Source organism: Vigna umbellata, chromosome 1, assembly GCF_029865625.1.
Source record: "Vigna umbellata cultivar VRB3 chromosome 1, Vumbellata_1.0, whole genome shotgun sequence".
NCBI classification, from domain to species: domain Eukaryota; kingdom Viridiplantae; phylum Streptophyta; class Magnoliopsida; order Fabales; family Fabaceae; genus Vigna; species Vigna umbellata.
The window spans coordinates 53,011,662-53,035,335 of NC_142165.1; the positions used below are offsets into that span (position 1 = coordinate 53,011,662).

General features: G+C 32.9%; 2 protein-coding genes across 4 annotated transcripts; one reads left to right on the plus strand and one right to left on the minus strand.

The window, feature by feature from the left end:
• Positions 1–867: 867 nt before the first annotated feature.
• LOC148205727 (uncharacterized) lies at positions 868–1,960 on the minus strand. The gene is made up of 2 exons (XM_088113144.1): positions 1,584–1,960; positions 868–1,174 (listed from the first exon to the last, which is right to left on the minus strand). The coding sequence occupies exons 1-2, from the start codon at positions 1,939–1,941 to the stop codon at positions 1,005–1,007; spliced, it is 528 nt and encodes a 175-aa protein (XP_087969270.1). The 5' UTR covers positions 1,942–1,960; the 3' UTR covers positions 868–1,004.
• A 3,004-nt stretch (positions 1,961–4,964) lies between these two features.
• Positions 4,965–9,643, plus strand: LOC124832851 (protein TRANSPORT INHIBITOR RESPONSE 1-like). Of its 3 annotated transcripts, none has more exons than XM_088103749.1 (5): positions 4,965–5,394; positions 5,606–6,177; positions 7,503–7,995; positions 8,283–9,080; positions 9,176–9,643. In XM_088103749.1, exons 2-4 carry the CDS (start codon positions 5,690–5,692, stop codon positions 9,036–9,038), a joined length of 1,737 nt encoding a protein of 578 aa, XP_087959875.1. In that variant the 5' UTR covers positions 4,965–5,394; positions 5,606–5,689; the 3' UTR covers positions 9,039–9,080; positions 9,176–9,643. The 3 variants fall into 3 exon arrangements, with proteins under 3 accessions (XP_087959875.1, XP_087959876.1, XP_047163125.2); XM_088103750.1 differs by having other exon boundaries at positions 4,965–5,355; XM_047307169.2 differs by having other exon boundaries at positions 4,965–6,177.
• Positions 9,644–23,674: the final 14,031 nt, after the last annotated feature.

Below are 23,674 nucleotides of genomic sequence, written 5' to 3' on the forward strand. Positions count from 1 at the left end.
AGAAACAAAGCCAATAAGTTGTGATCTTGTATCTGATTTACTTGTCATTAATTTAATCCATGTGTATCTAGACATATCATCCACTATAGTTAAGAAATATTTGAAACCATCAACAGAAGAAGTACTATAGGGCCCCCAAATATCAACATGAATTAAATCAAAAGGAGCTTTTGAAACAGTAGTACTTAATTGAAAAGGTAATTTTCTTTGCTTAGAATAATGACAAGCATCACAATGCGTGTATTTTGTATTGGGTAAAGTGGCATACATGTTGCGTAATTTGGTATAACAAGAAAAAGAAGGATGCCCTAGTCTATAGTGCCAAATATCTATAGAGTTATGTCTTATTGTAGAACAAGCAATAGAATTCTCAGAAGTAATAGCAGCTGGTGAACCAAGGGGTGTGGGTGCAGGAACTATCATGACATACAAGCCATCTCTTTCTTCAGCTTTGCCAATCATCTGCAGGGTTGACTTGTCCTGTATTTCACAGGAAAATTCAGAAAGGTTAAGTTTACAAGATAGAGATTTAGTTAACTTTGTGACCGAAATAAGATTGACAGAAAAATTAGGAATAAACAAGACATTATGTAACGTAAGGTGTGGGCTAAGTGAAACAGTGCCAGAAAAATGAGCAAATGAAGAGTTCTTGTTGGGTAGTGATACTGTAATTGGTGAGATTCTATGATAAGAAATAAAATGAGACAAAGAATTAGATATATGATCAGTAGCACCTGTATCTAGAATCCATTTGGAATAGATATTACCTTGAGCCTGGGAAGAAGTGGAAGCATTATGAGAGCTCACTAGATTAGTAGAATGTGGGATTGTGGGATTAGATTGAGGAAGAAGTGCCAATAAACCATGAATTTGCTCTTGAGAAAGTCCCAAAATTGCGGAATGTGACTGTGCCGGAGAATTATTATAAGAAGGAACTACTGTAGAAGAATCTGTTGTAACATTGTGGACTCTTTTGGATTTGAGATCAGGTGGTAATCCATGTATTAGAAAGCAAGTATCAATGGTGTGGTTTGTCCTGCCACAGTGAGTGCATTGTCGAGGTGCACCAAACCTTCCCCCTGAGGAACGAGCCTGAGAACCTTGATAACGAGCCTGAGAACCTTGATATGAAGATCTTCCCCGGCCATAATCATTGGCAGGAGAGGGTTTACCTCTGCCATTGAAGGTAGAAAAAGAAGGTTTAGATTGAGAAACTTGTGACGCCATGACTGGAGGTTGAGAAAGAATTCCTGATTGTAATTGTCGCTCATGTTGAATTATCATCGAAAAAATTTTGGGTAAAGAAGGCAAGGGATCCATGAGAAGGATCTGAGAGCGAACAACAAAGTAATTATCATTCAAGCCTCTAAGAAAACAAAGAACACAATCATTTTCACGATATTCCTTCATTGTCTTAGAAACAACACAACAAGAAGCAGAAGATTGGCATTCAGGAATAGGGCGAAAATTGCAAAGTTCATCCCAGAGAATCTTCATTTTAGTGTAATATGCAGTAACACTTAGATCAGACTGATGCATTGAATAAAGATCTTGATGCAATTGTGAAATTCGAACAGAATCACCTTGGGAGAAACGATCTTTGAGATCCTTCCATGTCGTAGCAGCAGAGTCAATCCAAATAATACTTGTAGCAATCTCATGAGAAACAGAATGATTGATCCAAGATAAAACTAGATTATTGCAACGCTTCCATGCTTGAACCATTGGATCTGTACCAGCTGGACAAGGAATGGAACCATCAACAAAGCCAAATTTATTCTTCATTTGTAGTGCCATAGACATCGAGCGAGCCCATCCATGATAATTGTGACCTTCAAGAATCGGGGAAACAAGCACCAATGAAGGATTCTCATTAGGATGAATGTAATAGTCATGTGTTGTATCTTGCAACGATGCGAGAGTAACAGAGGGAGTAGCCATAAAAGGAGAAGAAAAAGGCAGAAAAGCCAAGAACGAAAGGTAGAAAATGAAGATCTGGACAGGAAAAGAATTGGATGCGGAAGAACGTGATAAAAAATTAATTTTCTTCTAATACCATGTTATGAGAAAAGAAAGGATAGGAATTGTATTTCTTATTCCATGAGAAGAGAGTACAATTTTACATATATATAATTGTTTGAAACAATATATAAACGGAATATAAATATAAAAATAAAATATAAATATATGAAGATAAATGCACAGATATGAACGGAAAATAAATTAAATCCAATACTACCATTAAGAATTTCTTCCTTAGAATTCATTTCCAAACACATTTATCCATATGTACATAAAGTCATGTAAACTCATCATACAAATCCATATATATTACTCTAAATACAATAAAGTACTGAAAAAAACTTAAGATCAATCATGAACCAAGAAAACAAAAGCACAACATCATTAGTAACAGGGTGCCCAACACCAAATAACCAATGTTCAGCGCCAATGCCACTGGAAGAATGGTGCTCAGCGCCCCAAAGTTAGAGAGCTCACTGACTTTGGGGTGCTCAACACCCAAAAGTGGCGCTCAGCATCCTGTAACTCAAGGACTCTCAGGTTTGGCAACGCCGAGTGTCACACAAGATCACTCAATACCATAACAAATGACAACAACTATGTTTTCTAATTAGAGTGCACATGTGACTCATCCAACAGACCAAATGGGTTCTTTAAACACTAGAATTGATGCTAAAACATGTGTATAATTGAAATGAAGTACCACTTTGCTCATTAAACAAGAAACTAGGTGTACTAAACCAACTTAACTACTCACAAGGGTCTAAACTCAATCTCCACCCCTTCTAACACATAACTTAGCAATTTAGGGGCCTAAACAAGTTAGAAATGACCCAACAACAGACCTCAAATTCTCTATTTTAACACAGACCTTTTACTTTAGAATCTCACTAGTCATAATCCTTAAAATATTAATAATCATACAAAACACACCTTATTAGCTACCAACCAGTTCTACAACACATTTCTACTAATTTAAAGCTCAAACAAGTTTCAAATGACCCTTAAATAGATCCAAAAACACAATTTTCTCCAAATAACCATCACCTCAACTTTTCACCTTTAAAAACCTCATTTTAGCCTAAAAACTACCTATAATAACTCAGCCTCCTCCCTAATTCATAATATAACATAAATTTTCTATCATTACACCTCACAACAACAACATTCACAAGATTAATCAAGTCCAAAATATAATCATTTATGATATCATGCATCAAATAACTAAGTACACTCATCAAAAAAACAATTTACACTAAAACAGTTATTTCAATTACCACTAAATCAACATAACATCCTAGCAATCACTAACCGTACTTATTAATTAAAAAATTAATGAAAATCACTAGCTTTCCTTACCTGATTGAGAAAGCTACCATAGTTTTAAACAACATATTATCCTTGTCTCAGCTCAAAAACTCTAAAAACGCCTACAAACCACAGAATCGTGATTAGAGTAAGTCCTTAGGACAACTGATAAACAAGGATCTAGTAAAAGAGATCAGATGACACATGCGAGAAATTCTATATGCATGTGTTTAAACTAACAATTAAGAAAAAAGGGAAATTGATCGGTAGATAATGGATAACTCAATGTTGTGATCTCCTAAGTCCTTCCTCATTATCAAATAAATGTCTCAAAAATCATAAATCTTAGAAGAAAGGATAAAGAACCCAAAAATTGAGTTTTAGAAAGATAATGATTATTTTAGATAATGAGATGTGTTTATGAAATTCTATTTATATTATTGAATTATTTTAATATTAAAACATTTATCAATTCTAATATGGTTTAATTGCTTCCTTTGTCCCCAGTTTGGTTGAATTGTGTCAAATTCATCCTCATTTTTAAAAAAGTTTCATTGTCATCCTCACGTGGTGTAAAAGTTTCATTGTCGTCCTCACGTGGTGTAAAAGTGTCAATTGAATCCAAACATAGAAAAAATTTGTGTCAAAGTAGTCATTTTTCCTATATATCTGTGTCTTCCTTTCATACAATCAAGTACAGATATTCATTTTACCTTATCCAATTTAAGGCTTTTCATAGCTCCAGAGAAGTGACATATGAAAGGAAGACACAGAGATATAGGAAAAATGACTACTTTGACACAAATTTTTTCTATGTTTGGATTCAATTGACACTTTTATACCACGTGAGGACGACAATGAAACTTTTTTAAAAATGAGGATGAATTTGACACAATTCAACCAAACTGGGGACAAAGGAAGCAATTAAACCTTCTAATATTCTATTTTTCAAGTTTTTACAAAAATATCACTTAAAAAATAGAATTAATAAATTAATTATTTTAGTTTAAAAGAAAATATTTATTTAAAAATTAAAATTAGAAAATAAATATAAACAATGAAAAATTCCTTTTATATATAGTTATAAATATAAGAATAGATTAAATATTATTTTTAAATTCATTTCTCATGTGAGCAAGTATTTTATAATTAAAAATATTAATTTTAATTTTTATATTACTTTTTCATTATTTTACACTAATTTCTATCAATTTAAATAGTTTATAAGCAAAACTCCTAAATAAGTTATTATATTAATAAATAATAAAGGAAATAAAAAGTCAGAAACAATAAATAATATAAAAAGATACTTATAAGTTGCTTTAACACCTAATAAATATATAAAATATGACATTAGAAATAATTTTTAATAAAATGTGTCAAGACCTTGAGACCACCATCTTTTTATTACATCTTTAAATTCTATATTAACATTTAGGTAATTTATGCATAAAACTAAAAAGTATCTTCATGATTATATCTTTTATTCCTCCAAAATATCATTAAAAACGAAAGAGGGATTACTATAAATAAACCCCACACTGAACAGTAGAAACATCCTGAGTATCTTTCTACTTTTATCAATATTTTATCACTAATTATCTCAATCACTTGCCTCTTATCTTTTTCCTTTTCTCTATCCTCTTCTTAACTGCAACCAATCTTCTTCAAAGATGAAAACTTTATTTCTTCCGTCTTTTTCTGATCCTCTACTTTTGTTATAATACGCCGTGGGTGATCAGTGCCTATGGTCGTTGGCCTCATCACTCATCATAAGGTAGAAGTGATTTGAGAGTTTCTGTACAGGGAAAAACATCCCAATTTTCAGTGACCTAACCTTTTCTCTCTCCTTCCTCCTCTCACATACACCCATATAAATATATACCTTCTGGATCTCCTTCCACCTCTTAACGGATCGCAGATTCCATCAAGCTCATTTGGGTCTCCAAATTTTTGTTTCAGTTCCGAATGCTCTTAAATTTTGTTGTTTTCTTGTGTTCAAAGAGAAAACATGGCTGAAAGCAGGTACCTTTGTAGTCAACAGTGAAGGGTACATAGCAGCAGGTTCTTTTTCAACTTTGGAGAGTTCACTCAGCAAATTTCTTTCTTTTCTTTCACTGCTTTTACACTTTCTTTTTGGGAATTATTTATTGTCATTGACAATTTGCTGCTCTCTGCAAACCCTTTTCCTTGTACCCTTTTCTTTTTCTACTCCTTAAGTTCACTTTGTTTGAGTCTTCCTTTTTCATTGGTTGCTTTACCATAATTTGACAAGGTGGCTGCTTAAAAATCTCATTGTTGATCCACACGGTGTCGGAAAATTTGGCTCTTTTTTTGTCTCTCTATTCTTGAGTTGAAGATGGAGTGTAGGAGAAAGAGGGATAATCCAAAATCAAACTCCACTTTTCCTGATGAGGTATTGGAAAGAATTCTAGGGATGTTAAAATCTCGAAAGGACAAAAGCTCGGTTTCTTTGGTTTGCAAAGAGTGGTATAACGCCGAGAGATGGTCAAGAAGGAGTGTGTTCATAGGTAACTGCTATTCTGTGTCTCCTGAGATCCTAACTCGCAGGTTTCCTAACATTCGAAGTGTCACACTGAAAGGGAAACCTCGTTTTTCTGACTTCAACTTGGTTCCTGCAAATTGGGGTGCTAATATTCATTCATGGCTGGTGGTGTTTGCTGAGAAGTACCCTTGGCTTGAAGAGTTGAGGCTCAAGAGGATGACTGTTACTGATGAGAGCTTGGAGTATCTGGCTCTCTCTTTCCCCAATTTCAAGGCCCTTTCCCTTCTCAGTTGTGACGGATTCAGCACTGATGGGTTGGCTTCAATCGCCACTAATTGCAAGTAAGAGTTATTTGTCTCTAAACTCTTGTGTGAGTTTGGTCCTATCCAGTAAATGCAATCAATTTGGGATTCTTTGAGGATTTTAATTTTACATTTTTCTTTTGTTAATATTTTGTTTGAATACATGGTTGGATTGGTTTGCTGGAGAGAATCGTGTTCTTGTAACGAATCACAGGTGAAGTGGCATGTTTTCTGTTAATGCTTGTGTTTCTCTTATCACTTTCTATTCATCTGGTGATGTTACTGTTTAAATATGAGATCTCTGCTTTTAACTTTTGGATGATGTTATACAGTTAATTTGAGTTTACTTTTTAACAGTTTTAAAAATTTGATTTGATTCTCCAGTTTAGATTGCCTCTTTTAACCAATTCTAATAATAGGTCAGGCTGTTGAAGCTATTTTCTCAGTTTTAGCCTTCAAGTTTTATCTAACCTTTACTTAATTGATTCTTTTACATTTTTCCCCTCATGATTGGCTTCTTGTTTGGCATTTTCGTATGTTGTGCGGCTTTGTTACGAAATATTAGTAGTGAGATGTTTGTGAATTTTGTTGCGATTGGAAACAGAATCCCACTACAGAACTGTTTTTTACGAGGGCCACTTCTTTTTTTGTATGACGAAATTAACATTTAAGCATCAATTGAGTGGTAGCATGGTAATATTCCTTATATATACCATAAAAAAAGCAGGTAAGACACAGGGAATCAATGGACTTTTATTTCTCTAGAAGGTGGCCTTCTGATTTGTGCTGCCCAGTATGAGAATAGACCTTTTCTAAGATTGGTTATAGTTGTATGCCTGAGATGCTATTTATTCTTTAGCTGGAGAAAAGTTGATATGACTATTTCACTATGCGAAATTCTATAATGCATGTTCAAGAATGGGAATTTCCCATTAATTCATGGATTGGTTTATTGGAATTCATTAGTGTTGAGTAAATAATATTTTCTTTTCATTTTAAAAATTATAATGCAATTCTAAATACCCTGTAGAATTTGTGTTTGCTCTATTACATACGTATATTATGAAGTGATAGGGCGGCCCTCAAGTTGTATGTTCAGCTGCTGAAAACTACAATTATTTATAAGTTGGCTGGATTTAATTTATGACTGGGAGCATACAAAGTGTGAAAATTGTTGATTACATTAATTAAAACTATATCCTTTTTGGTACCTTAATAATCTTTGTTATGTATTTCAAAATCTCAACTCATGGTACTTCCATATCTGAGTAATGGAAAATAGGTATTGTTTTCATTATGATCACTTTCTTTGCCTACTCTTTCCTTTGACCATACATAATCTTCTGCATTCTACGTGAATGCAGGAATTTAACTGAACTTGACATACAAGAGAATGGTATTGAAGATAAGAACGGCAATTGGTTGAGCTGTTTTCCTGAAAGCTTCACATCATTGGAAGTACTGAACTTTGCCAATCTTCACAACGATGTAAATTTTGATGCACTTGAGAAACTTGTCAGTAGATGCAAATCATTAAAGACTTTGAAGGTTAACAAAAGTGTAACACTGGAACAATTGCAAAGGCTTCTTGTTCATGCTCCTCAGTTAGGTGAGCTTGGTACTGGCTCATTTTCACAAGAGCTGACGGCACAGCAGTCCTCAGAGCTTGGAAGTGCATTCAAAAATTGTAAAAATCTTCACACCCTTTCGGGGTTATGGGTAGCTACAGCACAATATCTCCCAGTTCTGTACTCTGCTTGCACAAATCTAACTTTCTTGAATTTTAGTTATGCTCCTCTTAACAGTGATGATCTTGCTAAGCTCCTTGTTCACTGCCCTAAGCTTGAGCGTCTATGGGTATGTCTTTTTATTGTGTTCTTCATCGCATGGTTTCATTGATATTGAAATTTTCACGAACAGAAGCCCAAAAGCTTGAGTTTTTATTGTCTTTTTTTATCATGGTCACCATATGTGAACAAAGATCATAATAGATACTTGTCAAATTATGCAAAATGCATGTAAAATTTAACATGGTGGTGATTCCAAGTTGATGGTGCATGGGGTGGCAGATGTTTTTCAAATTTCCTTTGCCTGCTAATGAAAATGTATTGGGACACGCATTTTACTCATTAAATAATTGACAGGTTGTGGACACAGTTGAAGACAAGGGGCTAGAAGCTGTTGGATCACACTGTCCGTTGCTTGAGGAACTGCGTGTTTTTCCTGCAGATCCCTTTGATGAGGGCATTGCTCATGGGGTTACTGAATCAGGGTTTATAGCAGTCTCTCAAGGGTGCCCTAGACTTCACTATGTTCTCTACTTTTGCCGTCAAATGACCAATGCTGCTGTTGCTACCGTTGTACAAAACTGCCCTGACTTCACTCATTTTCGACTGTGCATCATGCACCCTGGCCAGCGAGATTACTTGACACAAGATCCTATGGACGAGGCCTTTGGATCTGTTGTTAAGACTTGCAGGAAACTCCAGAGGCTTGCATTATCAGGTTATCTGACTGACCTGACTTTTGAGTACATAGGAAAGTATGGAAAAAACTTGGAAACTCTTTCAGTCGCATTTGCCGGAAGCAGTGATTGGGGCATGCGTTGTGTGCTCGAGGGCTGTCCAAAGCTGAGGAAACTCGAGGTAAGGGACTGCCCATTCGGCAACGATGCTCTTCTGGCAGGTTTGGGGAAGTACGAGTCAATGAGGTCGCTGTGGATGTCAGACTGTGAAGTGACAATGAATGGGGTTAGAGAGTTGGCCAAGGAAAAGCCTAGGTTGAATGTTGAAGTCATAAACGAAGAAACCTACGACAATCAACAGGCTAAAAAGGTTTATGTCTATCGTTCTGTTGCTGGGCCTAGAAGGGATGCCCCTCCTTTTGTTCTCACTCTCTGAAATGCCATCTCCACTCCTACTTTGAAGCTCAAAATGTCCTTGGTAACACTCTCTCTATCACACATGCTTCTGTGATTCAGTCCTTTTGAAGTTTGTATTTTCTACTAATATTTATGTTAAATCGTTTTGATGTGCAGCCTTTGGTTGCCTCCATAGCAGATGGCAAAACCTCTACTGTTTGTTATTCGAGACTCAACAATATGGAAGGTGGGAGGAAAAAAGGGAGACTGTGCATGATTCAAACAAACTTCAATCATGTTTCCAATGCTTGATTTTTCTCTTGGTATATCATAAATCCAGCTTCTTTTGACACCCTATAATTGCAATACTTGGCTTAATGATATACTAGCTGGACCCACTGAGATAAATAATGAAACTATCGACCAAGTCACAACAAATATGAGCATTGATTAAAGACAGTTTATAAATGCAGAGGATCGTGGCGGAAGTCTATATACTTATCTGTGCTCTTTTTCTCCTTACTGAAGACATTATTTTTGTTCTCATTGTAATATCTATTCAAGACCAACATTCCCATCTGAAAATGGAGGAAACCATGGCAATAAATGAGGTTAACAGAAATAGATTCATGTTTGATTGGATAATTTTTTGCAGCATTATTATTGACTCGCAAATCAGTTTATTTGGATTTTGATCATTAAAGGTGTCGGCTATGTTTGGTAAGACTTTTCGGTTAATTTACTTTTTCTTTTTTTTCTGGCTGAAAAACTTGTGTGATCTTGTTATCAATCTTTGGTATACTAGGGTTTTTTTTATTAGCTTGTGGTTTTCTTTAATTTACTTCTGTTGTTTTTTCTGTGAGATAACTTTTTTAGTTTTACTTTTGACTATATAAGGATATATAATAAATTACTTTTTTTTTATATATTACATTTATTTTAATCATTAGATTGTCTACAATATAAACTTCAAGATATTGATAGATGATAGTTTTTTATATATACTTTTCAACTACTATATGGATTAATATAATGAAAGTACGATTTCTATTTAAAAGTACGAAGTTTTATTATATTTTAAATTCGATTGGATTTTTTAAAATAAAGTTGAATAGTATAATAGATAATAAAAAATCTAAAAAGCAAAATAAATAATTTAAGGATTTGATTTGTGAATAAAAAACACAAGTTTGAATTAACATATTTAATTCTGTCATTTTATAGACTAAGAGCAATAGTGAAGAAAATTTTTGACCAGCTTTAAAGTTAAAGAATGGTTGCGGAAAATAGTAAGACATGCAATATGGTGAGTAATTTGTTTGTTCCTGATTCGATGAATGACTTCAATAAGGATAGGTTCCATTTTATGTTGACTTTAACTACTGAACAGATTTAATTCATGTTTTTTTTTTCTTATCAGAGATGCCATTAAACATGCATAAAGTGTCAAAAAGAAACGTTACCATTAATATATCTTAGAACTCCCTTTTTTCATGTAAACATATTTCGGAATATGTTTTTTATTTTTAGGAATTAATGTTTTGGAATATATTTTCAGATTTGGAAGAAAAAAAGGATGCAGGAAGTAGCTGCGGTTTTTCACTTATTATTAGTCCATCTCTCTTCTATAGGGCTTCAATCCAAACTTTTCGTTTTGTTTGTCTAAATTAAAAACAACTGAACTTTTTCAAGAGAAAACATTTCTCCTCTATACGACAAGCTTGCTTTAAAATGATTAAGCATCTTAGTCAATTAACATAACAATGCTTCATCATATTCAATATGCGCATCGATATTTATTAGATAAAAAATCAATTTGTTGAGTCTATATCTTCAAACACTAGTTGGCATTAGAACACTAGGTGCATCAAGCACTTCCAGTTTAGACTATCTACATTATTAAAAGAAGTTTGTTTTAATATTTATTCGTAAATACATTTTTAAAATTATTTATTTTTTATCTTTTAAAGTATACTTACTCACATTAAAAAGAAAAAACTTGAAAGGAATATTGATCATGGTGTATTCTTAAATTCCAATATTTTTATTATCATTTAATAATTATTCCATCATTAAAATTTTAAAAATAAATCAATATTTTTATCCCTGTGATAGACACATTAAAGTTTTAATGGATTGAACAAAGGAGGGTGTCCACATGAGGAATCCAAAAAGAAAAAGATAACAAAAATACCAAGAATAGAGAGATACAGAACAATAGAGAATAGGGTTCTCAAAAGGTAAGAAGCCTACAGTTCAACTCAAGAGACGATCATAGTTTTATCTCTCTCTTCAAGATTCTATTTTTATATATAAATGTTTAGGCATATATATATATATATATATATATATATATATATATATATATATATATATATATATATATATATATATATATATATATATATATATTATTAGGATTGATCTGAAAAGCTCTCTTGTAATTCTGATTTGGTATGGTAAATAGTAATGCAGGTTTTATTATGTGAGTAATTGGAAATAAAATAATGTTGTGATAAAAGAGAATATTACTTTTTATGCAATTTGTGGCTAGAAACAGTGTAAAGAGTGATTTTTATTACATACTTTTATAATTTTATATGGATTTTTTTATGATAATTCAAAATTGATATAGAATGTGAAATGTTTATGATAGATTCAGAATCGACATAAAAAGTAAAAAGTTTTCATATGGATGTTATTTATATCGATTCTAAAAACCAATATAGAAGATAAACAGTTTTTAATGTACTAGTGACCTTTTATTATTTGTGATGTTTGATGTATATCTCGAATGGTCTGTCCCATATTTATCCCTTCACAGCTCCCATTCTCCAACTAAATGTAAGGCTATCATAACTTGAAACTGATGTTTGGTAAGAGGTCTATTTTTTAGATTTTTGTTTTCTATACATGCATTTGCATTTGATCATGCACCAACTCAGTTTATATATGAAGGGTTTGTTTAAGGGAGATGCATAAGTTAATGTCTAAATTTAAGTTAATTTATTTTGACTGTAAGATGACTAAAACTAGTTTCTAAACTCATATCTTTTATAAAAAAAATAATATAAACTAGTTTTCATCTTTTATTTCAAATAAATTATTCTATATTATTATTAAAATACAATTCAATATATTATTACTAAAATACAAATGAATCTGCAAATATAGTTCTAAATTACATTTTAACTACAACAAGCACAGGCCTATTTAGAATTTCTGTTTAGTTTATTAAACTAAATAGAAACCCTACTACATATTTTCTTTCACAGATCATATACACCATTTTTGTTTCTGTAATATCTTTAACAAGAAAAATTTTGTGCAAATAGGTTTCCAGTTTTGTGAATCATGAGATGGTGTGCAAAGTTGAGGTAAGATATAGCTAATAATTAAGTATATTGACCTTATAGGGTTATGCATAGGACCATCGTTTTCTTGCAGTCATGCTCATCAAAGCAAAGTAATTGGTGAAGATAGTAAAAGTGAATAGGGGTCTCAATCACATTACTCCACTTGCTGTTCTTCCAATCGACTCACTATTTCTCAACTTTTAGTGGTTGGACATCATGCTTGCTTCACGCATATGCCAAAATAGCCCAAGTAAATCAACAAAGAAAAATAATAGAAAAAGGGTTCTTTCTATTTGTTCTTTTAGCTAAAATGACAGTGATATAAATTATTTAAATACCACCAATATGTGTTGTTCATCGTAAATTATTATATAGTTTTCACTCATTACACGTGTATCATTTTATCTGACATATAAAAAGAATTAATAACACTTATTTATATGTCATATCAAAAGTAATTAACTGTGACATCAACTGGCTATGGTTATTTGACATGCTTAAAATTTAAATGCATGTATAAAAAGTTCAAAATTTGAACCCAATCTATACTCTGTTTGGATATGATGATAGATTTGAGGGAGTAAAAAGGAACAAATTTACGAGAAAAGAATATTTGTTTGGATATGATAATGGATTTGAGAGAGTAAAACAAAGGAATAAATTTAAGAGAAAAGATGTAATATCCCAGAGATTATATAGAAGCATATAACATAAGTTCACGTTTAAATAAAAGAGAATATTTAGAGTAGATTGTAAATAAAGTAGTTAAGCTTACAGTCATTCCAGAATGAACATAATTTAAAACTTAAACGCAAATAGAGTATTTCAAAAGGATAGGAATCATTGGGAAATCCTCAAGTACTAAATAGTAATTCAAAATACAAGAAATACTAAGAGAATTCTAAGGAGACTAAGCAACAACATCGTTTTCCCCCAAAACCTGCTCTAGAGGCACCTTATCCACCTCTATTCACATCCAAGTGGATGATCATTGCAAAAGAAAGCATACCCAAGCAAACACAAACACACAAGCAAGGGTGAGCTAGATATAAAAATCATGTTATAATAGTCATAGGCAACATGCAAGTAAAGACGGATATACTATACTATACAAACATGACTTGTTGCGCTTAAACTTGACTCGTCCGGACATAGAATGATTGTCGAGCTATGACGGGTTATGCACTCGTGGTGGCTTCTACTGCTTTGCAAAGCCATTGCTAATGGGTTTCACCCTACCACACTCACGAGGTTAGTCCGTTATCACTCACCTTGGGCCATAATGGAAGCACCCAAGACTAGGACCTCCTGCTACTCCTCACCACATGGATCAATCCTCTCTACTTGAGAATGAAAGACCATTGGAGCGTCAGGAAAACCCCCAAGACTGAGCTACCGTGCAAATCATTCTAAACACATTAAAAGGGAACCACCATGTATCCCCTTGAGGATCATGGAATTACGTCCAATACTAATACTTTCCACTTTAACACCAACATACTAATGCACACATAAACCTTTAAATCAACTGGAACAATTAAGTAAAATAGCATACTGGAATAAATAGGAATAAAGGCCGAACAGAAAACATCAACACCTAAAGGGAAAGACCGAACACCCTGTGAATGGGGGAGACCGAACGATATCTCACTTCCCAAAGGACAAGACCGAACGGTCCATACATGGTAAGACTGAAGAAGTGGTCGAACACTATTTAGGACCGCTCATTAAGGGAGACCAAACGCTACCTAAGAGACCGAACGCTACCTGAGACCGAACTCCACTTAAGAGACCATCCACTAAGACCGTACGCTACTTAAGAGACCATCCACTAAGACCGAACGCTACCAAGACCACCCACTAAGACCGTACGCTACTTAAGGGACCATCCACTAAGACCGAACGCTACCATAGACCGAACGCTAACTGAGACCGAGCACTATTAAGACTGAATGCTACCTAAGACTGAGCGCTAACATCGAACTCTACTTAAGACCGAGCACCAAGACCGAACGCTAACAAGGCCAAGCACTAAGGCCGAACGCCAACAAGACCGAGCACTAAGGCCGAACTCCAACAAGACCGAGCACTAAGGCTGAACTCCACTTAAGACCGAGCACCAAGGCCGAACGCCATTACGATCGAACGTCAAGACCGAACGCTCAACAGCGTATGGCCGAACGGTTATCAGTCGTGAAACTGCATAATTTTGCTGAATTTATGCAGAATTATGAACAACACCTAACACAACCATTCCTAACCAATTTTACTAACTTCTAACACCCTTAATACTTGTTTTATACTTCATTAAACTCATCTAAATGATTTTGAACATTCCTACTACCATTCTAAAGTGATTAAGATCAAGTTTTGTCTTTTGAAACATCAATTTCCACAACTTTAGGACCCAATTTCGATTTTACCACTTCTAACATGTTCTAGTCCAGTTTTATGATTCTAACAAGTCACAAATGACTTGCCTAAGATGTCCCAACAGCCCAAATGTGCCCAGAGCCCCTACTTCCCAAAATCACTACCTCACTTCCTCTCAAGTGACCCCAAAACACTACCAGTTTACTCAAAACAGTGCATACTTTCCTTACCTTCCACTTGATCACCCCTCCAACAGAATACATACATCAAACATATCAATCTCAAATATCACCTCAGCCCAACCAAATCCACAGTCACAAATTTCCAGCATACAGTTCATACAACAAATCTCAAAAACACAATTTCAACCCAAACAACATAGTCACACAGAGATCAGCACATTTGCACATTTCATAATAATAAACTTTAAGAAAACCTAGCTCCCCTTACCTTGAAACTTCTTTGCTCAGCTCAAAGACCCGCAGCTCCAGTACCCCACACGCGAATAATCTAGACAACACCCTACAACCCGAAATGCGGTGATCAAGAACAGCTCTTAAAGCTAGAATGAACGAAGGAAAACGTAAAGGAGGGTACACTAGGCACATGCAACTTGCCCTAGGTCCCAAACAGCAGAGAACAGTGAAGAGCTACTTACCCGCTGAAGAATGAAAATCTATTCGGACAGTGAAGAGCTACTTCCCAAAGGTCTCTACGCTGCGGTCACTTGGGCACCACCTAATCCAACATGCAACCACTAAACGTGAGGGAATGGTAGAGAGAAGGCAAAGAGGAATGGAGGAACAAGCTTTTTAGAGAGAGAATGAGAAGCTGAGATAATGAACTCAGATCTGAAAAGTCCTTCCTAAGGTCTTAGTGTCCTTAGTGTTATGGGTTTGGCTGCTTCAACATAAGGCCCAACTGCCATATATTTTTTGGCCCTTACAAAAGAAAGTAGAAAGTAAATTTATTTGATTAGGAGATAAAAGAGTTCAAAATAAAAAATATAGAAAATTTTATAAAAGTGTGTAAGTACAATGGGTATGATATATAAAAAAATATTTTAATTATAAAATTTTAAGAATATAATTTTATTTTTGTTGTTAAAATTAATTTAAAATAAAGGTTAATTAGTTTAAACTATATTAAAATAAAATATGAATTATTATTTAAAATAAAAAAGTTTTAATTGATGAAGTTAGGTTTAGAAAAAATGTGATTGGTAGAATTAAGTTAAAATAATTTAGAGTGATTATTTTAAATAAAATTTAATTTTAATTTTAATTAATGACCATTTATAAATGCTAACCTCTTATACTTAACTACTTTTTAAGTGTCACAATTTACATTCTCTAAAAACATAAATTATTAATGTAGTTTGTTAAAGCATAAACTTTATAATCGATTTTGACTTAACCCCAAATGACTTAATGCCTCATTATAAGTAAATACATCTCAGTCATGAACTAACCAAACCACCACACCAATATGCACAACATATGTATTTGAGACTTACTTGTTAATTATTTATGAATGAGGTAACCTGATCCACGTAAAAAACCAGTAACCACCAAACCAAAAAATTCCTTCACTAGATAATATACAATAAAACAACAATTCTAATAATGAAATTTCACCCAAATTTGATCAATGTGATAACATCTATTTTTATCTATTGTGTGTTTGTACAAATTAATTAATAAAATCAACTTCTATCTTGTTTAATCTTCAAGTTTATCTTGTTTTACATTTTTTTTTTATTTTAGTTATTTTATGTTTGTTTACCTTTAATCTCTATTTTGAATGTGTAAAATAAGGCAATAGGAAGAAATTTCGATAGAAGAAAACAAATTAAAACTTAAGAAAGCATAATTGGACAAGAAAGAATGATTTTTAAACAAATACCCACTCCAAGGGTACTAGAATCGCATCCAGCGCTGCAAACTTGAAGAAAAGAATTACATGTAGGGTTATATTGCCATGAACCCCGGACGAAAAAAAAACAGTCACAATTAGGTACCAGGTTGACTCGCTGACCAAGCTGGTTGCTCACTAGGCGAAAATGACAACCCAAATCTTTGAGTCGCTGGGCGAAAATATTACTCACCTAGCGAGTTACAAGTCAAAGAGCATTGATTTTTAGGTCCTGACACGCAAAAGTGGGTATTTAATCATGTTTTCAAGAGATCTTTAGGGATTCTCTCCTCCCATACTCCATTCTTCACTTAGAGCGACTAGAAGTGGCCCTTAGAGACTATTTAGGGTGTTGGGAAGCTCTCCCTTCCCCTCCTACTGGGCTTTAATCTTCATCAATGGTGATTTTTCCTTTATTGGGTTGAAGAGGAAGATGAGTCACAAATTGAAGATGAAAATGTGAAAAGGAAACGTGATTGAAGCATGAAGTAGAGGCAAAGAATCTTGAGGAAGGGTGTGCATATCAATTTGGTTTCAATTCCTTCCTTATCTCTTCAATATATAAATCCTAAGTTCTCCACCATGGAGAGCTAACCCTATTTTGTTGAGATTAAATGTAATAAATTGAATCTTGTGTATTTTGTAATGTTAATACATATGCTTTTCCATTTCAAAGTTAGTATTTAATTTTATGTATGGCTTGATCATTCATGGATTAATTGTTGGTTCTTAAGGTGTTTGAAAATATCTCTTAAACCTAGAATTGAAATTGAATACCTAATAGAGCTTGTATCTAGGGATATAACATGACTCATTTATAATCTTAAGACTCTTGAACTTAATGCATGATTGTTTCTTAAGGATTCAAGAAATTGAAATTTGATGAGTTATCATAGACTCCAAGTCACTAGAGATAGGATTTGAGTATACTGGTGAATTGATTTTTACTTGAATACGAAATTGAGATCGTCATAAATGCATGAGAATGAAGTTGATGAAATCTAATATTGATAATTGTAAATAATCTGTTAAATTTCTTGTTGCACACCAACTATTTGATAAAAATACAAAAAAAGTTTCGTTTGTGTTTTTTTTTTAATTTTGTGGCTTAATTGAGTTATTAAGTGTAAGAGTTGTCAAATGTTACACAAGTCCTTTGGAAGAGAACGATATTGTAAGAAAAGTAATGCCTTATATCTCAAGCCAATAGGGGGTGAATTGGATTAGGCCTTTTAAAATGATATTTTCAAAATCTTTGAGTTCTTTGGCTTTCTTGAAATCAATAAACAAAATGTGATGAATCAACAACAAGAGATAAAGAGTATAGAAAGATCAACACAAACAATCTATACTAGTTCGGCTAATCACAAACCTACATCCAGTCCTCCTTAGTTGAAGGGATTCCACTATAATTGATTGAGTTTACAAAAAGACATAGATACCCCTCTCAATGCACTCCTCTCCACACTCAAAATCAATATAGTAATACAAGAGATGAATAACCTCATTCTCTTACACAACCGAGAACAATCACAGCTCTCAAAAACTCGCACAAGTACACAATCACAAATTGTTTATGATGAATCGGATCTCCAATTCACACTCCTCTAATATAGATCAAATCAAAATAGCTTAAGCACACTTTCTTGAAAGAATCTTGATGGGTAATCAACCAATGAAGCCTTGATTCTCCAAGATCACTTCTTGAACGCTCCTGTAATTAAAACTTAGTGAAAACGTTATTATTTGAAAATGATAATGATTTATTGTTTTGAAACAAGTCTCAAGACGCATATATATATATATATATATATATATATATATATATATATATATATATATATATATGATTTTTTTATCCCGCGCATTATAATGGATTAAGATTTTTATGTAATATGTTAAGTTTTTGCTTCTATTTTAATAGATTGTCCTCAACATCTAATCGATTATTTAATCATATAAGCCATTTATTGATTTATTTGACTGTTATAACATATCAAACTATAAATGCAAAGGAATAGATAAAGTAAATAAATTTAATCGATTAGACAACTTATGTAATCGATTATTCAAACACTTAGCTAAATTGTCTATCCAATTTCTATTCCAAATAGATTATCTCACTCATGAAACATTTTATGGCATACTTTTTGTTTTAATCGATTAGATACCATGTATAATCGATTACTATATAACAATTTGCCCTTGTTAAACATAAGTTGAATCGATTATTTCAACCAGAAATATGATTATTAATCTGTTTTAAGCATGATTCATTTAACAATAATGAATCATTTGTTGTGCAAGAAACCATAAAATCATTCTTTTGTTCATCATAAAAAACAAAGATATATAAGGAGTAAAGCTCCCCCTATCAACAAATATTTATCATTTGCTATGTGCGACAGGTACACTTTTCATGTAGTCTGTTTTCCACTAATATCATGTGTGTTCTAAACAATGTTGTAAAGTCATAATTGAACCACATAATTGATTCTACTTCAAAACAAGTAAAGAATCAATTATGTCCACCAAGAAATTGATTTTAGCCAGTAGAGAATTGGTTCTACCTAGTAGAGAATAGATTTTTGCATTTAGAGAATTGATTACGTTTAGGCCAAAATTGATTCATTCATCTTAATTATGTGTTGTTCGTGTCTTCATACCTTATTATCTTCCACACAAACACAATCATGGTCTCCTTTGCACGTCTCAACCAATCATGCATGCGTGGGAGCAAATAAAATCTTACCTCATATGTGGCAAATCTTCACACAATATTTTGGAGATGCCAAGATAAATGTGTAAAAATTTTGGAAGTGGAAAATACATTAAAATTAAAAAAAAAACTTATGTATATATTAATAAACATACATATAAAAAAAAATTAGGGGACCAAGGCCTCCAATAATGTTTCTAAACTTTGTCACTAACAAATGTTCCTACTAAGGCAAAGCCAACAATTGTTTCAGCATAAGCAACTTCACACTTCAATGAAGATAACTAACCAAACATGATGTATGCATGAAAGCTAACATTTATTTCTCTCTTATATCACAAGTAGAGTGAAAATAAGGCTAAAAATGTCAAACAATGATTGTATAATTGACTTTCTTGATGTTTATGTTCGAGAAATCTAAAATCATCATCTGTTTTTTCATTATCGCACCTTACATCATTTCAAATTAGTAGAAAAAAACATCACACATTTACTATTTTCAATTGTGTAAATAGTATACACTTAGAAACAAACACACCCAATAAAAAAAGGAATATGAAGTTAAAAAAATTATGTGTTATGATAAATTCGTCAAACTTGATGCTCATATTTGTTTTATCTTATTTATTAGATAAAATATACCTACTAACTTCATTTTCTTTTAAAAATTAAAGTAAAAGATATTATTTTTATCATATAATTTGAACGATAAATATATGTAATAACATTATAACATTATTACCACTTACAAATTACCTTTTAATCATTAAATATAATACAATAATTTAAGATAAGTAATAATTATTTTAATTTACTTAATTAAAAATATTAATTAATCAGTTAAATAAATTAACAAATATATATAAAATTAAATTACTTTTAAAAAATAAAATTAAAAAAATTAAAAGCTTTTTGTCTATTCTCTGACAAGACAGATTAAGATATTTAACCACCTGGCCAATCCAAAACACACCGACACCCCTAATAGAGTAATTACCAAGTGAAAAAGTAGAGTTATTAAAATATGGAAATGCATTATATTTTGATAATGTGGGGGTTAAAGTGGACAACAATAGACGTTTCCTTTTATGCTAAAATAATATTTGGTACATGTGAAAGTGAATGAATATAGAAACTGTAAATTATACTATTTTAAATTGGTGCATCTTCATACAAACAAATCAAATCGTCTCAATTTTACCTAAAAACTATAATCTATTACTATTAGCCATTAGCCATGTACACATCAGAAGTGTTGAGCAAAATTCTTAAACTATAGTTGAGTCAAATTTTATCTCTGTAACGCTTTGTGCAATGAAATTGGAAGAAGTCGCAAACTTTGTGGAGTAAATTATGAAAATGTATGTTGATTCATCTGGGGATCAACGCACATAATATGCGTCAGTATCTACTATATATTAAAGCTTGTTACTTCTAACTGTAGACTTTGTGTAAGCAAAACTAAAGTAGGAAATGATGATGAGGTTGTTATTGTCTCTGTTTAATGTTTCTGAGAGAGTTTTGAAAAATTTTCCGTTAATGGATTTAAAGAATGTTGCTGTCAACAACCTTGTACGCTGTTTTTTCATAATTGTTCTCCTATCCCCAAAATATTCATTGATCGAAAGTGATGGGATACAGAAACTGTAATGCCGAAGAGACAACATACTTACGCTATCATATTACAAAAGAAACACGGAATTCTGCTCAAATTATAAAGCTTTGAGCAACACCCTTAAGAAAAGGAATTTTTATTGTTTTACAAATCATTGGCGTTTTCTTCAAACCAAATTCGATTGCTTGAACCCTAAAACAGATTCATCATGATAATAATTAACGTAGTTTTGTATAATCCATGTTCCATGATACGTGGAATGATTATTGACATATTGTTCGTATTGTAAAGAATTTATAGTAGCCACAGCAAGCAATCTTCTGTAGCATTGCTGTTTCCCAATTTGTTATATTGGTTAGGACTCGACATTAATTTTTTTTTTATGTTTACTTTTCTCTTGAAAGCTAAGACATTTTCAGAATTTTCTACTGTCTAGAATTTCCCTTCTTCCCTACTCAAAGGCACCACCATGGCATTTTACACCTAACATGGCTATAAGGGCCGGAAAAAAAAAAGAATGGTACTGTGCTTTTTGATTCAAATGAAGAACCCCTTTTCACTCCACAGTAATTTTGAGACAAAACTTATGAAAGTGATCATGATTACAACTTAAAAGTGGATGTGGGAAGCTAAAACTGAATTAGAATCTAGATCCATTTAGTTTCATTAAAAGTAACTTAAGTAGGAGTGCAGAAATCAACAAAACAACAACATTTTTAGAAAAATATGCCACATGCTTCCATTAATGGAGTGACATACATGCATGATAAGGGATGCTGACCCCTGAATTGAGGCATGTGCTGATTGCAGATTACATATTGCAATTATAAACAATATGAAGCAATATATAAAGTAATGAACACATAGTTTCCAATGCATTGTTCATGTTGGTCCTAAAATTAATTACTTAGCTTTGTAAAACAGCCAAGGTGAACTGTTTTGGATTATTATGCGGGGTCACATTCCAGAAGATAAAAATCCGTGACCAGCAGAATAATGCTATTTTGACCTTTAATCTAACAGTGTTTGTAAAAAATTAGACACCAATTGTCTGATGGATCATTCTATCTTGTTTTAGTGCTAATATCTTATTTGTCTTGTACTAGGATTTAAAAATTCACCTTGATCATCTTTACCCTTCTTGTCTTTTCCAACACACACCCATAAATTCTGCGAAAGTTCATATTCTACGTAGTGAAAGTCAATATTTTAATGCTTTTAGTCTGGATTGTCATGACAAGGGACAGCTTTACTCTTTTGCTTTGAGCCTGAGTTGTGTAGTGGTTATTACCATTGGGACCTTTTACTGATCATGGTTTCTCGTGAACCCTCTTTTGTGTCTCGAAACTGTGCACATTTTTTGAGATATACGAGCACCATTTGATTTAGAGGTGATGGAGTGGGAAGGATTTGATTGCAATGTGGAGTTGCATGTATGGTAGTGGTTCCCCTCATTGGCTTTTGTTGGACTCTTCTCTTGTATGAGTTCACAAGCCAAAAGTGTTGGAAAAGAAAGCAACTTTTTTCTCAATTAGTTATTTGATTCACTCCCCCACTTACTATTCTAAAGGTCACTGCTTGCTCAAGGCATCCACCAAAGGGTTTCACATGGTGGGGTGTGTCATGTGTGGCCTTGTCATTTCCATTCCAAGGACATTCAAAGCTATCACCTTTTATTTTCTTCACGTAATTAAAGCTCTGTCCTAAATAAACGGTGGTCCATCTGCACTTTCATCTGCACTTTCATCTACTCTTTCACTACTAATTCACTCGCTTTTCCTCTCTTATTTACTATCAACTACACCTCAAACAACATTCCTATACCTCTCTCATTGCTTATTTTCTTCGCCCAGTTGCTACCAATTCTGCAACATGAAATACAAACACTATCCTTTATACTCACTCATCAATCTTCTGGGAAAACGCAGTAAAAGAAATTCCAGTATCTGAAGTTAGACAGAAAAATAGTAAACTTTGTCCTTGTATACTAAAAGTCTATCCATATTTTTTAGCTGACGCATGGTCTAAATTGTAAGAAATTCTGCGGTTTTCAATAGAAATGAACACTGGCCGATAAAAAGTCATATAATACATTTAAAAGGGTAATAATAAATCAGAGGAATATACCTTTTGAGGTCGGAAGGAGCAGAATTTAGTTATGAATCATGTTTGAATTAAAATTGAATGTCTTCTGCATTTTTCAAAATTATTATGTTATCTTTAAGTAGTTTTGAAATTGTTAGAAACTGACTATCCTGGGTATAATAATTGCAAGATAATGCCAGGGCCCCCCTCCAAAATCTTATTAATTGGACTCGTAAGCCGAACTGAAAAGTTGGTTGATTAATTTATATTGTTGACGTTGTGTTTAATTAGTAGTGCACCCAAAGTTGAAATTGCATCATGGTTATTGTACCGGGTCCACCAATTGAAAAAGATGAGACCTACTTTATAATAATGGTTAACGAAGCTTATGAGCATGAATATACCATTAAGACTTTGGTTCATTATTGCTGATTTGTAATTTCCTATACTATTCAACACTTTATTTTATTAGTACAAAGAACCTAGTTCATGATCCCTCCACCTCTACCACTGGAACAGGTTTAAAATAGAGATCAAAACCAAAAGGCTTAAGTTCATACAAACTCCAGAAGTTTGAGTTTGAATGCCATCATAACATAATAGAGTGCATTAAT